At 41.0% G+C, this 19,649-nt stretch overlaps 1 protein-coding gene across 1 annotated transcript in view; it reads right to left on the reverse strand.

Moving 5' to 3' along the window:
* Positions 1 to 19,649, reverse strand: part of GUCA1C (guanylate cyclase activator 1C) — a 39,818-nt gene that overhangs the window by 6,659 nt on the left and 13,510 nt on the right. The window contains 5 exon segments of the mRNA XM_060397173.1: positions 5,656 to 5,795; positions 7,640 to 7,644; positions 9,088 to 9,142; positions 9,144 to 9,182; positions 9,184 to 9,200. Of these exon segments, the coding sequence (XP_060253156.1) occupies positions 5,656 to 5,795; positions 7,640 to 7,644; positions 9,088 to 9,142; positions 9,144 to 9,182; positions 9,184 to 9,200 (256 nt within the window).

A 19,649-nucleotide genomic window follows, 5' to 3' on the forward strand; every position in this document is an offset into this window, starting at 1 on the left:
CTCTTCTAGATTTACATTGTTTTTCAGCTCTGCTCTATTTCTAGGCCCTTTCCAACCACACTGCCCATTTTACTGTTTCTTTGTTCTTTTTTTTTTTTTTTACATTAATAGTGATTGTGTCTGCATCATAGACAACATTATAAATCATACAGTTATTACTAAAGAAATTATTTTGAAAATATTCAAATATTTTATGGTCCTCTGCTTGTTATATTTTGTACATTTCAAAGTGTCACAGCTACCCTAAATTATGGCTAACTAGTTCAGTTTCTTTCATTCATTATATAAAGCTTAGTTAAGCCATGTGCTATACTGTCCTAGCCTGTTTTCATTATTTTAGATTGAATATTTATATTGAAGGATCTCTTCCTCTTTTTTTTTTCTCGCTTGACACTTTATTTTTTTTTAATTTTTAATTTTAATTTTTTTAGTTTTTTATTTTTTAAATTTTAAAATCTTTAATTCTTACATGCGTTCCCAAACATGAACCCCCCCTCCCACCTCCCTCCCCATAACATCTCTCTGGGTCATCCCCATGCACCAGCCCCAAGCATGCTGTATCCTGCGTCAGACATAGACTGGCGATTCAATTCTTACATGATAGTATACATGTTAGAATGCCATTCTCCCAAATCATCCCACCCTCTCCTTCTCCCTCTGAGTCCAAAAGCCCGTTATACACATCTGTGTCTTTTTTCCTGTCTTGCATACAGGGTCGTCATTGCCATCTTCCTAAATTCCATATATATGTGTTAGTATACTGTATTGGTGTTTTTCTTTCTGGCTTACTTCACTCTGTATAATTGGCTCCAGTTTCATCCATCTCATCAGAACTGATTCAAATGAATTCTTTTTAACGGCTGAGTAATACTCCATTGTGTATATGTACCACAGCTTTCTTATCCATTCATCTGCTGATGGACATCTAGGTTGTTTCCATGTCCTGGCTATTATAAACAGTGCTGCGATGAACATTGGGGTACATGCGTCTCTTTCCATTCTGGTTTCCTTGGTGTGTATGCCCAGCAGTGGGATTGCTGGGTCATAAGGTAGTACTATTTGCAATTTTTTAAGGAATCTCCACACTGTTCTCCATAGTGGCTGTACTAGTTTGCATTCCCACCAACAGTGTAGGAGGGTTCCCTTTTCCACACCCTCTCCAGCATTTATTGCTTGCAGATTTTTGGATCACAGACATTCTGACTGGTGTGAAATGGTACCTCATTGTGGTCTTGATTTGCCTTTCTCTGATAATGAGTGATGTTGAGCATCTTTTCATGTGTTTGTTAGCCATCCGTATGTCTTCTTTGGAGAAATGTCTATTTAGTTCTTTGGCCCATTTTTTGATTGGGTTGTTTATTTTTCTGGAATTGAGCTGCAGAAGTTGCTTGTATATTTTTGAGATTAATTGTTTGTCAATTGCTTCATTTGCTATTATTTTCTCCCACTCAGAAGGCTGTCTTTTCACCTTGCTTATATTTTCCTTTGTTGTGCAGAAGCTTTTAATTTTAATTAGATCCCATTTGTTTATTTTTGCTTTTATTTCCAGAATTCTGGGAGGTGGATCATAGAGGATCCTGCTGTGATTTATGTCTGAGAGTGTTTTTCCTGTGTTCTCCTCTAGGAGTTTTATAGTTTCTGATCTTACATTTAGATCTTTAATCCATTTTGAGTTTATTTTTGTGTGCGGTGTTAGAAAGTGATCTAGTTTCATTCTTTTACAAGTGGTTGACCAGTTTTCCCAGCACCACTTGTTAAAAAGATTGTCTTTACTCCATTGTATATTCTTGCCTCCTTTGTCAAAGATAAGGTGTCCATATGTGTGTGGATTTATCTCTGGGCTTTCTATTTTGTTCCATTGATCTATATGTCTGTTTCTTTGTTCTTGAGAAGATTACACGTAAATGTAAATGCCTCCTGCATAATTTTCTGTTTTCTGGAACATGTTATCTGTCTCTTCAAACTGAGCCTCTGCTTAAGGATACCACCATCCTCTCTACGGGAAGTCACTGTTTCCTATACCCCCTCCACCCTCACCAGCACTACAAGCAGAGTCATAGATATTTTCAAATGTTCTTGACCTGTCCTTTTGAAATTCACTTATGATGCCAAGTCTTAAGTATTCATGATGTTCCATCTACTTTCAGAACACTCACCCTTGATCAACAATTTTGACCTTGAGTTGAATGGTTTTAATCCTCTCTCCTCCAGTCCCTGCCACCCTGCAGCACCTCTAGGATTAAAGTCTAAAACAAAAAACAATCTCCAGCATTTCTCCTGCTTGATGGTTACCATTTCAGGTACATATTTCAGATCAAGGTTTTCACTGGCCTCATCAGGTCCTCTGCTTTCCATTTTTCTGGTTCTTTTCTAACTTCACTTAGCCTCCTTAGCAACTCTGGGCAATCTAAAATTGTTCCTTGCAGCTTTCACATGTACTGACTTACTTTATTCTCCATCCATGTAGACTTATATAAAGTGATGACACCAACTTTGATCTTAGTAAACCAGTCAGTCAGACTAAGAGGTAGATGTGGGACTGGGTCCTTAAGAGGAAGCTCTTTGCTCTTGATACATTTTCAAGTTGTTTTTCTGAGAATTTTTATACTCTTGCCCAAATGTTTGGATCGCTCATGGCAGCACTTTCATTTGAACTCTCTCCCAGCCTCCTCCTCCTCACGTCCTGCAGAGTAAGCAGCCACGTTTGATTAAGCAAACTGCTACGTTCAACATGAGCCTCTACTGCCCTCTAGTGTTCACTACAAGTGATCCGTGGTGGGTAGGTTGATTCTGTGGAATGACGACAAACATGGTTCTCAATCCCTTATATCTATTCCCTCCCCTGATCCCCTTTTAACATCTCTTACCAACATATTTTCCACAATTCCAAACTTACTTTTTCAAGATCATCCCTTGATTGAATCCATTTGGTGTAAACCCCTCCCTTCTCTTGGAATATCTGTGTTGTGTCTTCTTGTTCCTGCCTCTGAAGAAAGGCAACTTTTCTGAGATAAAGAGGAAACCAGGTTTTAGGGAAGAAAAAAAGAGATGAACAAGTGAGCAGTCAGTATAAATATGGAAAGAGCAGAAATGGAGGCAAGTGTGGACAACTCTTTCCAGAAGTGTATCATCAAGAAGAAGGAAAAATCTGATAGAAGATGGCATAATTGAAGTTAGGAAGGAAAACTTAAGTTTATTCATAATTTGATGAGAAGCCTCCAGTAGAAAGAAATTGAGCCCTAAAACATAGCTAAAAACAAAGAGCAGAGAGTCCTTCATCCCCTACTCTCCCACTTTTTCCCCTTTTTATCTCCCTTCACTCTTTATATATATATATACAAAGTATCAGTCACTGTGCATTGAATATAAATATGGTCAATATGGGCTTCCCTGGTGGCTCAGACGGTAAAGAATCTGCCTGCAAAGTGGGAGACCCAGGTTCAGTCCTTGGGTTGGGAAGATTCCCTGGAGAGGAGCATGGCAACTCACTCCAGTATTTTTGCCTGGAGAATCCCATGGACAGAGGAGCCTGGCGAGCTACAATCCATGGGGTCAGTATGCTGCTGTTAAGTCACTTCAGTCGTGTCCGACTCTGTGCAACCCCATAGATGGCAGCCCACCAGGCTCCCCTATCCCTGGGATTCTCCAGGCAAGAACACTGGAGTGGGTTGCCATTTCCTTCTCCAATGCATGAAAGTGAAAAGTGAAAGTGAAGTTGCTCAGTTGTGTCCAAGTCTTAGCGAACCCATGGACTGCAGCCCACCAGGCTCCTCTGTCCATGGGATTTTCCAGGCAAGAGTACCGGAGTGGGGTGCCATTGCCTTCTCCGTGGGGTCAGTATATATTCAGTCAAATTGTATCAGCTGCAGAACATTGCGTTGGTCAAATTATGAAGCCCAAGTGTTGAAGCTGAAACACCAATACTTTGGCCACCTGATGTGAAGAGCAGACTCATTTGAAAAGACCAGATGCTGGGAAAGATTGAGGGCAGGAAAAGGGGGTGACAGAGGATGAGATGGTTGGATGGCATCATCTACTCAATGGACATGGGTTTGGGTAGACTGCGGTAGTTGGTGATGGATAGGGAGGCCTGGTGTGCTGTGGTTCATGAGGTTGCAAAGAGTCGGACACGACTGAATGACTGAACTGAACTGAAGTGATATCACAAGTACGTTTTCCTGAAAGGTTCATGGTTTTGTCTAAATCATCTATCTCCTACTCAATAAGGAAAGTGAGCCTGAGGTGAAGGGCTATTTTATCACTATTTATATCTCTTACAAAACACCAATGTGTTAAACTCTTCAGGACTCAGTTTGCTGGTGGTTGAAGGCTTGTACCTTCTGCAAACTAAATCTAAGTTCAACTCTTCTGGAAGCAAATGCATTTTGCAACATTTCTTACCTCGGTGTGACAAAATTGAGGGAATTGTTTATTTCAGGTTTGCTATTCAACCTGTTTTCAGTTCAAAAACAAATAAAAAGATTGCATGTCAGTTCTGGGTAATGAGACTTGGAAATTAAATGAACTGAGTTTAGTCTAAGGTATTATTTTACACAGAACAAAGGGATCCAGTCAACATACTAAGTAACAAAAGATACTAACAGCCCACTGGAGAAAATATCACAGTGGTTTTGGATCCAGAAAAGACAGTTTTCTCAAGTTTTAGACTTATCTTTGATCTTATGATGAACATAAAAGGGTGTTCTATAAGCATCTAATGCTTTCTCACTGGCTTCTACCACTGGTATGTTTGGCTTTTTTTGTGCCCTTTTGCAGAGCTATCAACTGGGAAGACAGATATGCATGCCTTGGAAGGATCCTGAATTCCTCTCAGTCTGCCAGCATCTTTTTGTCATAAAAGCTGTCAGGGGACATAAGGAAAAAGACATTTCCAGATTTCCTAGAGGGATGATTTAACCACTCTCCCTCCCCCGACTCTTGCCCCAGGTGACTAAATTAAATGACCCATATTGGATGTAGAAATTAATAAAATTAGAGAATGGATTGGTCATCTGGGAATTCGAATGTAACTATCTTGATTGAACAGGAGAATCTTTAGAAAAACAGCAACATTTCAGTTAGAGGTATGTCAAATAGGACTCTCTCTTGCTGCTTCCCAAACATTACTAATCTCAAATCCTAGGAATAATCACAGTGAACAGTGGCAAAGCACCACTCTTGGCCTCAGCAAGCCGAGATCTCAGTTAAATAATACTTAGTGCGATGATTAAGATACATGTAGTCAGTCTCCTATTAGATGAACATTTAGGATTTCTCAGTTGTCTTGACAGAGACCCCAGAAGCCTCAAAACTTTGGCGAGGCATCCAGTATTCCCACATCCTGAAGTGATATTCGACTGCATGTGTTGTTGAGGCCTGATAGAGGCCATGACTAAAATAGGCTGGAGCAAGCATCTGGGAAACAGCTGAGACACTGCCCAGGCGGGATCAAAATTACCCCCGCCGGTGACGGGAGGACTCAGCCTGTCAGCATGCTCCCTGTAGCCTGGTCTGTGACAATTGGGACGAGGATAGAAATCGCCTAAGAAAGCCCATGCGCGCAAAAATCTAGCCAATTAGTAGATGCAAAGAAACCCTTGTAACCAATCCAACCTTGCCAGTTCCCTGTCTTTGTCCTAAACCTATAAATACTACTGTAATCCAGGGCTTGGGGCTCTGGCTCTATTCCACTGTGTTGGATGTGGCCGGGGCCCTGGCTTGAGCTAGCAATAAATTCCCTTTTTGTGTTTGCATTGCCGTGGATGTCTTGTTCTCTCAGTTCTGGGGATTTGGACCTTGGGCATAACAGTTTAAGTCACAGTAAGAGATGATGAGATTTTTAGAATTTGTCCATCACCCAACTCCAGGCAACATAAGTGGGAATGAAGGTTTGACTGGAAGATTAAGGCCTAAGGGGATGATAATTTGGAGGGAGTTGTCAGGTGCCTCCTGTTTCCCCTCTTCTTCGAGGAGAAGCATGGGGGGGTTGCGGCAAAGAGGCATGGTTTGTTTTCTTTCCTTCCTCCTTTAGTACGTCTGTTTCTCCCCCAACTTGCTAAGCCCTTTCTCTGACCTCTCTGCGAGCAGGAGGGAGGAGGAGATGAAGGGAGAGCAAGAGAGCCTTGACTTGGCAGATACCATCATGTTCACAGTCGCAGAGCTCTCTGGATAGCAGACATTTAAAGCCCATTCTTTCTCTGAAGCCTCCCACCCCCTGTTCATTACTGAGACTCTCCTGCAACTCCCTAGACATGAATTGATGCACTTTGATTCCAGCCCTTGAGGCTCCTTCTTTAGAAACCCAATTCTAAACATCTGCACCACTGGCATTTTGGACTCGACTCTTTCTTGTCCTGTGTCGTCCTATGCATGGTAGAATGTCTAACAGCATCCCTGGTCTCTAAACAATAGACAGTAGCAACACCACACCCTCCCCCATTCTCCAGCTGAGCATCAATTGTCTCCAGACTTTGCCAGCTGTCCCCTGAGGGAGGAGAGTAAAATCCGCTCCTGGCTGAGAACCACTCTCCACCTCTCTTCTCCTGAGGATTCCTCGCTTCTCCAAGTGACTCAGCTGGACAAGATCCAAGAAAGCTCTCTACCAGCTTCCTCTCTCAGTGGCCCATATCTGATCCAAGGAAAACCGCAAGCATTTTTGGTCCCAGCAGATTCCAGGAATGCAGACATATCCTGAACTTTACCCCAGTACTCTGTTGCCATGGTCTGCTTCTTTAGATTTCTCAGGTATGACTGGAACAGTGTGTTCCCTAAACTCCAGGGCACATCCGCACCTTACCTGGTCTCCCTAAAACCTCATGCAATTGACATGAGGGCTCTTACATGAGAAATCCTCTCCAATAATCCTTCTCCCAAGCCCTCATCTTGACCATTTTATACACTTGAAGTGTGATTAAGATGTAACTACTTCCTTAACTACTAGTAAATTCTGCCTATACTAGTACTTCCTTCAAATCTTAATGATACCTGGGCTGAATTTCATTTTAACATCCTGCTATGTATTGGCAAAAATTACGCAGTATGTATTACTCCTTACCTTGTGTTTTTCTTCACTTGTAATTATGTAGAATGTATGTTTGTAGACCACTGATTTTTTATAATTAGATTTTTTTATAATTCATTGCATTAAAAGTTTTCCTCCTTTAGATTTTTTTTTTAATGTACTATTTTAAATGATTCCGTGATGTAAATCAGAACTTTTATCTTTGGCAAATTGTTTTTCCTGACGAAAAGTACTGACTCTAAAACTGAAGAGAAATTTTAGTCTGTTATGAGACCACATTTTCAGGAATGTCCTCTCAATTTATGCTCCCTCCACAGTGCCTTTACCAGAATTATATCTTACTGTTTTTAACTCTCTATTAATCAGAGACAAACAGCATCTAATTATTAATTTTTCCTCTTGCTAATTATTTCATTTTGCCTATTTTCATTTTGTTCTTTCTAAACATTTTAGGGAAAAACTCAAATTAGCTATTTTTCTTTCCTTGGCTCACTAACTTAAGTTATACATTCCAACTAATGAAAATCTATGTAAACTTTCCTGTAAGATTTAGAACAACAACAACAAAAAGTTAATCCTTTTGCTCTTCCTAGTTCTTTTGGAAATCTGACCCCCTACCTCCCCTGGAAAAAAAAAAAGTGGATTATGTGCAAAATTTTGTGCTTGATTCTAAGAGGGGCCAAGGATTCCTGAAGGCCATAGATCCATAGACCCCAGGATACAAATGTCATGATTGCAGCATTGCTTTGAGGCACCCCTAGTATTTGTATGCCGTATTATATCCTTAGTCTTTTTTAAAATAGGTATATTTAAGATGTTATTTAAAAATTTATACTGGGTTGGGCACTCTATAGAACATTTTAGATTCCCAGTTTTGTATTGCAACATGTAAAAAGTATGCAGAATTTCTGAATTTTAACATTACAAAGTTCAATTATAAAATATCTTGGTACTCTTTTTGATGAGATTCAAGTAGAAGCAATATTAGTATTATCATACTCTTGAATTCTTCCCATGTGTTAATATTTACTAAATAGTGTAACAGCTTTGTTGAAATAGTCATTATAGCTCTACCCAATGATTTTTCCTCACAATTTTCCTCTTATACCATGCATTATGTGACTCAGCTTCATCTATAAATGAGAGAATTTGGACCATATCATCTCTGTGACATCTGATCCTAGTTCTGACATTCACAAATTCAGTGTATAATATTCATAATGTTTATTTTGCTTCATATCTTTATTCAGGCACAATGCCCCACTTAGTCAATTTTACTTGGGATACATTTCATCTCATACCATTATAATCATTATCCTCACTCCATTAGCAGATAGTGGGGGGTTAAGACTTATAAAGAGAGTCCTTGAATTTCAGAGATGGAAAGGATCTGAGCTCCCTGAGCGATCTATTAGAAAACGCTTTAGTCAAGTTCCCAGAAAGATTCATTCCTTAGGACCTTTATTCTTCATCCATGTCTCTTGCTATATAAACCACCTTATATTTCAGCTGCTCCCCACGAGACTTTCTGCACTGAGACAGAGAAAAAGGTAAGTTGTTGTCATCCAGTCACTAAATTGTGTCCGACTCTCTGTGACCATATGGACTGCAACACCCCAGGCTCCCTTGTCCTTCATTATCTTCCAGAGTTTGCTCAAATTCATGTTCACTGAGTCAGTGATGCCATCTAACCATTTTATCTCTCTGCTGCCCCCTTCTATTGCCTTCAATCTTTCCCCGTGTCATTTCCCAAAGACAAGTTGGCCCCTTGCATCAGGTAGCCAACCTACATTTATTTTTCATCCTCAATACCCTTCTAAATTTGTAAACTTCAGAGTGGACTGCACCTAGAAGAAAATGCTGATATGCAGTTGCACATTCAGTAACCAACAGGATAGAGACTGACATTGCTTCAGCCATTCCAAATACAGGTCCCAAGAATAGCCAACCACATAGGGAACTGTCACTGACTCCACAGGGAGGAAGACGGAGTTAACTTTAGAAGGTCCTCCTGCAAAGGATGCCTTACTACTTCACTTACCACACAGATGTTCCCTTTAGTCAACAGAACCATTTCCAGCTACATCATATTGCTCAAAATGCCACTTAATTTTTGCTTCATTTTTCTTGAACTACTGGATTTACAGCAGCAATAAACTCTTAAGTCAATAAATCCATCCTATGGAAAGCAAGGTAGAAAGGGAAATAAATATTTAAGAAGACCAATTATTTTTTATTTGTGAAGTCATCATTCATGAGCAGGACCTTCAGTACAATAGAATACAACTCATGAGATTTTGGCATGGAACTATTCCCTGGCACTTCATTAAAAAGAACTGGTGTAAGGTGTATAGAGACAAGTAATTATAAATAAGTGAGTACATTTTCAGAGAAAAGGTATACTTTTTCTTTCCTTTGGCCAAGCGCAGCATGTGGGATCTTAGTTCCCTAACCAGAGATTGAACCTGTACCCCGCTGCAGCGGATGCATGGAGTCTTAACCACTGGAACACCAGGAAAGTTCTGAAAATGTTTACTTCCTATGACAAAAAAGAGTCTGAAATGCCATGATGGAAGGCTGAGTTCTCACAGAGAACACCCTACAGTGGTTTATTCTGAATACCTTCAGGTTTTTGCCTCTACTCAGGGAGAAGACCAGGTACCAATTTTCAATTACGCGGAAACATCCAGTATGTAGCTAAATTCCATACTGTTTTAGAGAAACTGGTTGAAATTTTTGAACTGCTAATCTGCAGGTTTCCTTTTAATCCCATCATTTTCAGTATGAATCAAAATTAATTTTTTTTAAAGATTTTGTTGTGTTCAATCTTAGAAAAGATTCAAGGTTGCAAGTTTAGGTTGTTCCCCTCATCCTGTTTTAAATTGGTAAAACATTCTCAGTTGAAAAGCAGCCTGTGCCATTCTTAGGATCATATACTTCAAACCTTGCTCAGCCAAATGCTCGACTATTTTAAGAAAGGTGGCCAGCTGTAGGGGAGCTGTCTGACCATTCTGTTTTCCCATGTGCTTTCAGCTGCTGATGGGCAGCATCTTCAGCCCAGGAAAAGATGCTATCTGCTGATTTTCTTTGGACTATTTGGGATGTCAAATTCTATTTACAAAAACAGGATGTTGCAAAGTATTCTTTTTCCTTGGAAATAAGGGACTTTAGGGTTACTGGTCTATAAAGTGATATGTTTTGAGTCTTTAAGGCTTGAGACATAATTCTACCAAGTTTAAGAAAAGTGAGAACCCACCAGCATTTATGGATGTAAAGCAAAACCTGTTTGGCTGGTTAATGGCTTTTTTGAGATTCCCACATTAAAAAAAATTTTTTTTCAAAGTAATTCAGTCATTTTTATTATTGATTTTACAATGTTGTTTTATTTTCTGCTGTACAACAACTTGAATCAACCATAAGTATACATACATCCCCTCCCTCTTGAGCCTCCCTTCCACCTCCCATCTTACCTCACCAGGTTGTCACAGAGTGCCAGGTTGGGCACCCTATGTTATTTAGCAGCTTCCCACTAGAAGATTAAAAAAAAAATGGTATTGATGCACCCATTTGCAGGGAAGGAATGGAGAGAACAGACTTAGGAACATAGGGAAGGAAAGGATAGGAAAACTGAGAAAGGAGCACTGACATATATACAATATCTTGGTTGGTGGCTTTTAAGTTTTGTTTTTTTTTTAAAGACAACATCTCAGATGTTGTAAGCTAGTGTGTTAATCACTATAGCATTTCTTCAAAATGTATTATACTTTAAAGTTTTACTGTGGATAGTCAGAAAAAGAAAATATTTAAAAATCATTTCACTACCTTTAGGTTATTAGATTTTTTAATGGCAGGCATCTTTATCCCATCAATAGTGAATGTCTTACAAGAGAGAAGACTTCTGCTAACAGATGGGTGTGGTAGAAGTGTCCTAAAAGAAGTCAGCTCAAATGTACCCAAAACATCAAGTGGTTTTACCTTTCCTCCACCTGCTTTTCCTACTGCTCACTTCCACTTCACTTGTTAATCCCTAGCAGAGCTATGGCCGAGACAAGGGAAATTATTAGAGAGTTGAAATGTAAGGTGACATCAAGGTATCATCTCCAGCTTTGGTGACACACAACCATTATTTTTCAGAAGCAGGACTGGCAGGTGTGGAAGATAGAAGGTGGGTGATACAATGTCTAACCACAGGTGCATCTGCTTCTAGGTCTTTTTCCTATGACTCCAGGGCTGACCAATCAATACAGCCATTTCCTGGGTAGTTATTATGTATATTACCAAAAGGTCACAGAAGCATCTTCCTTGCGAAGACAGAGCTGGTTTGTTATAAGGTGGATACTCCAGTATTTCCATAAAACTTTATATTTTTTATTTCGTGATGATTCGTTTTATGAGTCTTGCTTCAGTGACCACAATTTTCAGTGTCAACTTGGCATGATGGATGACAACAAGGTAGATTGAACAGTGTTGTCTCTAGAACATTTGGTATTTTATGATAAGGCACAGTGGGTAGGTGGTCCTAACACATTTTCTTATTCAGGCTTCTAAAGCTCTAGGCAACCTTTACCAGGAGACAAGCAAAAGTATTTTCATTGTGTGGTTTTAAAATGGGCAGTTTGGCTCATCTATGGCCAAAGTCGATGGTTATGGGTGAGAAGACCTTTTACTTAAACAAGTGCAGCCTCTTTCAAAGGCTCCTGCAAGCAACATTTCTTGTTTTCATTGGAGCATTCTGTTTGTTATGTAGTCAGGCAAATTAATCCTCACCATCTGCAGTCAGATATCCCTTTCCAATTTTCATCCCATTAAGATTTTGTATAAATTTGCGTTGGTGAGACAATTCTGGTGAATGTAATTTAATAGTTTGTGTTCATCTTGGAGACGGCTTTAAGTAAAATGCTTGTTCTGTAAAAAAGAACAAAACTTGTCTGCAATTGATCTATAGATTTAGGATGCGTGAGAGGGGAAAAAAGAACGACAGAAAAGGCAAGATATTTGTCCAAATGTGACTAGGAGGCATGCAATAGAGAATGTCCAAACCAGCTTTTCTTTGGGGCAATCCAAAGGAAAACTTGTATTTCTGTGGTTGAACTATGGGAGCCCCCACAGCACATAGAACTGTAGGAAGAAGTCTGACATTGGCCTTGAGCCAGAATGGGATTCATAAATTCTATGTCAGAATCAAGTGGACCTCAAAATACAGATTCCTAGACACTAACCTGAACAACAGCATCAAAACTACTTGGGATGGAGTCCAAGAAGCTGCAGTTTAAGATGTTCCACAGGTGATGTCTTACATATCCTAAGATTTGGGAATTACGGACCTACTCTGTTTTTCTTATCCATGTCTATCTTTGTAGACAATGTTACTATCTAACAACTCTCCAAGTGGCTCTGTAATGGTGGCTTACTCTCACACGAATTTATAAACCTTTATTCAGACTAATTAGAAAAATTATGACCCACAAGGTTCAGCCTCAGAATGAGTCATGAGTACAGTCTAGCCAAAAATTAATTTCAAAGTAACAGCAAGCCTTTCATTTCTGGAACGTGACTTGCAAGACATTTATAGGTTTCTGCACAACACCCCCTTCCTCGCCCATCTGCTCCTCCACGTGCATCCAGATGCTCCATCTTCAGCGGTCTCCACTGCCCCATTCCTTCACATGCCTGCCCTACCACGAGAACATTTCATTCTTTTATTCCAATTTCTCATAATTCTGAATCACAAAACTCTAAAAAGTGAGTTTGGTAAGGGAAGGATCTTCCTTTGAGGTTGAAGGGTGGGTTGGAAATTGGATGAAGACAAAGCCATCTGGTGAGCCTCAGGAGAGATTGAGAGCCTATACACAATTTTACTCCCCAAACATTTATAGATTTATACATCATGTCCTTAGGATGGAGTAGATTACAGGGAAGAGTTAAATGGGGGTCAAGATATGGAAGCATAAATTTCTGTTTCTTGAGGGAGTTTGGTTCCACTACTATGTTGTTTTGTAGAGGGTGTTCAAATGAGGGGAAGAGAAATACATGGAAACTTAAGCTTTCTCAAGGTCTCTCTAAAATGTGCGTGCCTCAGAAACTAAGGCACAGTTTTTACATCTATAAAGAAAGTTTAGGAAAAAGATTTTCCCCCAGGAGGTGAAATTTTAGAAGTATATGATAAAAACAAGGGAAACAAAGTCATGCAGTACAACTTCTGCTCAACAGGAAATACTCAGGTGGAATATGATCTCCAGGTGATATTCACGACCTGCCATAAATCTGTTGTTTTAAAAGCAGGATCAACTGGAAATGAAGGTAGAAAGTTAAAGCTGATACGCACATGAAAATAACTAATTTCTTATTAAGTAAAAGAACAACCGTTAGTATATTTTAGGAAACGGTACGGGGGAGGCCCGCATCCCAAGCCCCGTGCTGGTCGCTCTCCATGCGTTCTCTCCCACTCTAACAACAGCCTTACAGGTAGCACTGTTCTTATTTTACAGAAGAGAAAGCTGATGCTCAGAGTTTAAATAAACCAGCTAACGCAGCAAAACTGGGATGTGGGTGGGTCCAAGATTTAAGATCTAGTCAGCCTTACTTGCAGCCTGCCAGGCTCTTCTGTCCATGGAATTCTCCAGGCAAGAATACTGGAGTGAGTTGCCATTTCTTTCTCCAGGGATCTCAGGTAACTCAGTGTCTGAAGATGCTGTTTCCTTCAGACCTGGTACTGCCCAAGGTAAAGCTGGCCATGTCCTCTAAGCCATTTAGCCTCAGGGAGACTTGAGCCTCTACTGTGGGCCCTCCCTCACTCTGCCACTATAGCCACCTGGCTAAGCAGGACAGGAGGTGTTCTTCCTCCTTTCAGCCCCTTCCTGCATCCAGGTTTGATGAACACTTCTGTCCATTCTGGAATTCTTGGCCCCTCCCTCCTTGCCCACAGTTTAGCCTCCAGCACCCTACAGACAACAGGGCCTTCCCAGGTGGCTCAGTATAAAGAATCTGCCTGCCAGTGCAGGAGACACAGGTTCAATCCCTGTGTTGGGAAGATCCCTGGAGAAAGAAACGGCAACTCACTCCAGTATTCTTGCCTGGAGAATTCCATGGACAGAAGAGCCTGGCAGGCTACAATCTATGGTGTCACAGAGAATCACACATGACTGAGTGAGCACGCACATATATGTACCCCCATAGACAACAGCCTCTCATTGCTTATGGCTAACCCCAGGGATATTCTCCCTCCAGGAGCACCAATGAGATGAATCAATACACACACTAGTTCTCTTCCAGCTGACCCTGTTTAGTCCTCACCCCCGCTCTTGGCTAGGAAACTAGAGCCTTCCTTTATGACTGTGGAGTTGCTCCTTGCTTTGGCTCATCATTTCCCCCTGTTTGGGGCCTCCCACCTGCATTAAAACTCTCACTCCTCCATTCTCCCCACCTTCTAAAGTCAAAGTGAAGTCGCTCAGTCATGTACGACTCTTTGTGACCCCATGGACTGTAGCCTGCACCAGGCTTCTCCATCCATGGGGTTTTCCAGGCAAGAGTACTGGACTGGATTGCCATTTCCTTCTCCAGAGTACCTTCCTGACCCAGGGATCAAACCCAGGTCTTCTGCCTTGCAGGCAGATGCTTTACTCTCTGGGCCAGCAGGGAAACTTCTGAAGCTTTTGGATAAAATCTCACTGTCCATATCATCTGAGAGGTTCAATATGGTCCCATCACTCTTTGCTTCAGTGATCTTGAGATACAGATTTGAAATTTATCTTAGTGTATTTCAGGGACATTCTCTTCAGGGTTTTGTCCCAATGACAGAACCATGAATTTATGAGCTGGATAATATTACAAAAATTTGGCTTCATTTCATTGATTCAAAATCATGAAATTTCAGCTCTGGAAACAGTCCTTCATTTCAGATGATAAATGAGCTGGACTAGTAATACTAATCATGACAGCAGTGACAGTTGTTGGTGTGATGTAATCCTTGTTATACATTTAGGACTAGGATTGTGCTTTACACATATGGGCTCATTTAACCCTAACAAGGCCCTAACAGTATTAACCAAGAAGTACAACATCTGAGTTCTAGTAACATTATCATGGAAATAGAAATGACTTATTATAACTAGCTATAAAGCCACAGCTGAGTGGGCTTCCCAGATGGCACCAGTGGTAAAGAACCTGCTTACCAAAGCACAAGATGCAAGAGATACAGGTTCAATCCCTGGGTCAGGAAGTTCCCCTGGAGAAGGGCATGGCAACCCACTCCAGTATTCTTGCCTGGAGAATCCCATGTAGCCTGGCAGGTACGGTCCATGGGGTCGCAAAGAGACCCAACTGAAGCAACTCAGCACTCGCACATACACCCTCGTAGTCAGGAAAATAATCCAAATCCAGCAAAAATCCAAACTTTTAGCCCAGATTAAGACTTATTTCCTCCCACAGCATTGACTTTCTACTATTTTTCACAGAATCACTATCTAAGAAATTCGTGAATCGTCACAGTCCCTAACCTGGAGACATTGAGATGTTTTCATTCTTTTACGTGTGACACTTCAGTGACATTTTGCCAGCTGTGGCAGGTCAGTAGCAACATATGAATTGAAATTTCTGCTTGAAAATGGTTCCTCAGATGGTCAGAAGGAAACCCAGAGAGCAAGTGATAAGCACATTATATAGTGAACCAACAACTGTCAGTGATACTTAATTGGCATTTTAGGAACTGAAAAGAAAGTAGGTAATAAGCGCTATCTCTGTCACATCAAGTATTTGTGAATGCTTTAAAAAATACTTTTGTGAATTTTTTAAATCTGTAAGAGAAACCTGATGTTCAGCATTTACGACCTAGCTCATTTTCACCTACTGACTTCTAACAGCAAACAAAACCTCTTTCAGCCATGGAATTAATTGCTGGAACATCCTGAGGAGGCTCGCCTCTCTAAAATGAAAATATGCTGGGCTGGGAAATGGATTCTATAATGTGATTGTTACACAAATCAGACTCAGTTGTTCTTGACTTGGCCATAACTGTACAAGATTCGAAGATTCTGGGACAAAGGTCTTCTCAAACTAGCTCCTCGTGTTCATTCTCCTCCTGGATATTCAGGAGCTGACCATCTGCCCCTAGAAAGCCACCAACTCAGTATGCCCTGCCCACCATATCTTGGAAGCTGGTCTCATATGCACTTTATGGAAGGCAAGACCATTGTCCAGGTTTGATCACTCCTGGAGCTAAGTATGGAAGACCCATACCAGACTATAATAGCTGCCTTTTGCAAGGAACTTCAAGTTCCTGATTTCTTATCAGCATGTCTCCTTAAACCGTATTACAATAGATAAAATCTAGGCTCACCCTAATTCAGTCAGCCTGTCTCCCAAGACTGCATTATTTCTCCTGGAAGAGTTGGATATTTGCTCTTTAAGGACTGATGTGAAAGTGCTGCACTCAATATGCCAGCTAATTTGGAAAACTCAGCAGTGGCCACAGGACTGGAAAAGGTCAGTTTTCATTCCAATCCCAAAGAAAGGCAACGTCAAAGAATGCTCAAACTATCACACAATTGCACTCATCTCACATGCTAGTAAAGTAATGCTCAAAATTCTCCAAGCCAGGATTCAGCAATACGTGAACCGTGAACATCCAGATGTTCAAGCTGGATTTAGAAAAGGCAGAGGAAGCAAACATCAAATTGCCAACATCTGCTGGATCATGGAAAAAGCAAGAGAGTTCCAGAAAAACATCTATTTCTTCTTTCTTGACTATGCCAAAGCCTTTGACTGTGTGGATCACAATAAACTGTGGAAAATTCTGAAAGAGATGGGAATACCAGACCACCTGACCTGCCTCTTGAGAAACCTATATACAGGTCAGGAAGCAACATTTAGAACTGGACATGATACAGACTGGTTCCAAATAGGAAAAGGAGTACATCAAGGCTGTATATTGTCACCCTGCTTATTTAACTTATATGCATAGTACATCATGAGAAACGCTAGGCTGGAAGAAGCACAAGCTGAAATCAAGATTGCTGGGAGAAATATCAATAACCTCAGATATGCAGATGACACCACCCTTATGGCAGGAAGTGAAGAGGAACTAAAAAGCCTCTTGATGAAAGTGAAAGAGGAGAGTGAAAAAGCTGGCCTAAAGCTCAACATTCAGAAAATGAAGATCATGGCATCCGGTACCATCACTTCATGGGAAATAGATGGGGAAACAGTGGAAACAGTGTCAGACTTTATTTTCTGGGGCTCCAAAATCACTGCAGATGGTGATTGCAGCCATGAAATTAAAAGACACTTACTCCTTGGAAGAAAAGTTATGACCAACCTAGATAACATATTCAAAAGCAGAGACGTTACTTTGCCAACAAAGGTCCATCTAGTCAAGGCTATGGTTTTTCCAGTAGTTATGTATGGATGTGAGAGTTGGACTGTGAAGAAAGCTGAGCGCCAAAGAATTGATGGTTTTGAACTGTGGTGTTGGAGAAGACTCTTGAGAGTCCCTTGGACTGCAAGGAGATCCAACCAATCCATTCTAAAGGAGATCAGTCCTGGGTGTTCTTTGGAAGGAATGATGCTAAAGCTGAAACTCCAGTACTTTGGCCACCTCATGCGAAGAGTTGACTCATTGGAAAAGACTCTGATGCTGAGAGGGATTGAGGGCAGGAGGAGAAGGGGACGACATAGGATGAGATGGCTGGATGGCATCACTTACTCAAATGCATGTGAGTTTGAGTGAACTCCAGGAGTTGGTGATGAACAGGGAGGCCTGGAGTGCTGAAATTCATGGGGTCGCACAGAGTCAGACTGAGTGACTGTACTGAACTGAACTGAAGTCACTTCAGTCGTGTCCGACTCTGTGCGACCCCATAGACAGCAGCTCACCAGGCCCCCCGTCCCTGGGATCTTCCAGGCAAGAACACTGGAGTGGATTGCCATTTCCTTCTCCAATGCATAAAAGTGAAAAGTGAAAGTGAATTCGCCCAGTCTTGTCCTATTCTTAGCGACCCCATGGACTGTAGCCTACCAGGCTCCTCCATCCACGGGATTTTCCAGGGAAGAGTATTGGAGTGGGGTGCTATTGCCTTCTCCTCGTTAATGACTAGGAGAGGCAATAGGGGATGCAGACAATGGCAGACTAGATGGTGAAAGTATGTAGTATATTCCGGGCATTTTTTTGTTCTTACTGTAATTGTAACTAAAAGGTCAGGGGAATTGCTTCTGAATTATTAGTTTGGGACCCAGACTCCCCCATTTGTATGTATCCACGGTACACGGTTCTTTGGTGGGGGCAGAAATTGGCCGAGAAACCAGTTTTCTGTCACTTTGTGTTTTTTTTGGTATAACAGTGCTGGCTACACATTTGAATCATCTTACAGCATAAACAATTTTGATTTAGTTGGACTGAGGTGGAGACTCAGTCCCTGGTATTAATATCCCCAGGTGCTTCTGTTCCGAATCAAACTTGTGTCTACTCGCCTGCACACAGTAGAGCTGATCTACTGAGGCCAGGTTGTGATGAAGGAAAGTGCAGTGTTTGTTTGCAAGGCTGATCAGGGAGTATTAGCCTCTAACGCTCAAAAGACCCCAACTCCCCAGTGGTTTCAGGGAAAGGTTTATTAAAGACAGGGTGAGCGAGAGGTTTGCAGGGTGAGTGATCAGCTCATGGACAGTCTAATTAGCCAGGAGTCAACATCAACCTTCTGGTTCCAACCAATTTGGGATCTAAGGGCTTGTGGTCAGCATGCAGTTTAACTTCTTCCACCTGGTGGGGGTTTCAGTATCTGCAAACAGCTCAAGGGTATGGAGACTCGGGAAGAACTAAAGGTCCTTGCTTGTGTTTAATGGCTAAGCTATTGTTACTGTCTTTCTTGGTTGTTTTCCTTTGTTTCTGCATTTTCTCACTTTTCTGATTAAATTTGCTCTTTGGAATTTGGGGAAGGCCTCAGAAGGTAAGTTTTCTATAAGCAGAGGCCATGAGGTGCTCTTTCCTGGGAAGGTCCCATAGGGTCCTACTCAGTTGTACTTTAGTTATTTAGCCAGAATTGAGATCCAGCAGGTTTTGTTAAAATATGAGTTAAAACAGCTTAAATCTACTTCAGCAGGTATAGTTTAACGGGTGAAAGTCTGAGAGGCTCAGCCAAAATGTTGACAATTGGTGGTATATATGAAAATGCTTTATAAATTATGAAGTACTAAACAAATGAGAGTTTTTATTATTCCCCAGCAAATGCTTCCTAAGAATGCCTATGTCGTAGTTCTGAAGTTAGTAGCCTTGGTCTTTTCACCCTTAAGAGATTGTGGCCTAATTGTTTACAATCTAATAAATGGTCATGTTTCAAGTAAGTATGTCTTATGAATAGTGGCAGTAATTGCGGTCACCTTATTATAGGCCAGACAACCAGATACAGTGTTATAGTCTGCAGGGCAGCCAGGGGAGTAATGATCAGCAGCAATTATGACAACAGTTAAAAGCCAGGTTGCTTGCTGCAATTTTTAAGAGCTCTCACATGAAGAGAGACTGAGAACTCAGACAGCCAAAGGTCACTTCTGAATTTCGAGTAGAGCTAGGGCTTCCTTTCAGGTATCCTGGGTTAGACAAGACAGTAAAACCTCAGATGATTCCCATGTAATTAACTGCATT

This window comes from Ovis aries, chromosome 1, assembly GCF_016772045.2.
Source record: "Ovis aries strain OAR_USU_Benz2616 breed Rambouillet chromosome 1, ARS-UI_Ramb_v3.0, whole genome shotgun sequence".
NCBI lineage: Eukaryota > Metazoa > Chordata > Mammalia > Artiodactyla > Bovidae > Ovis > Ovis aries.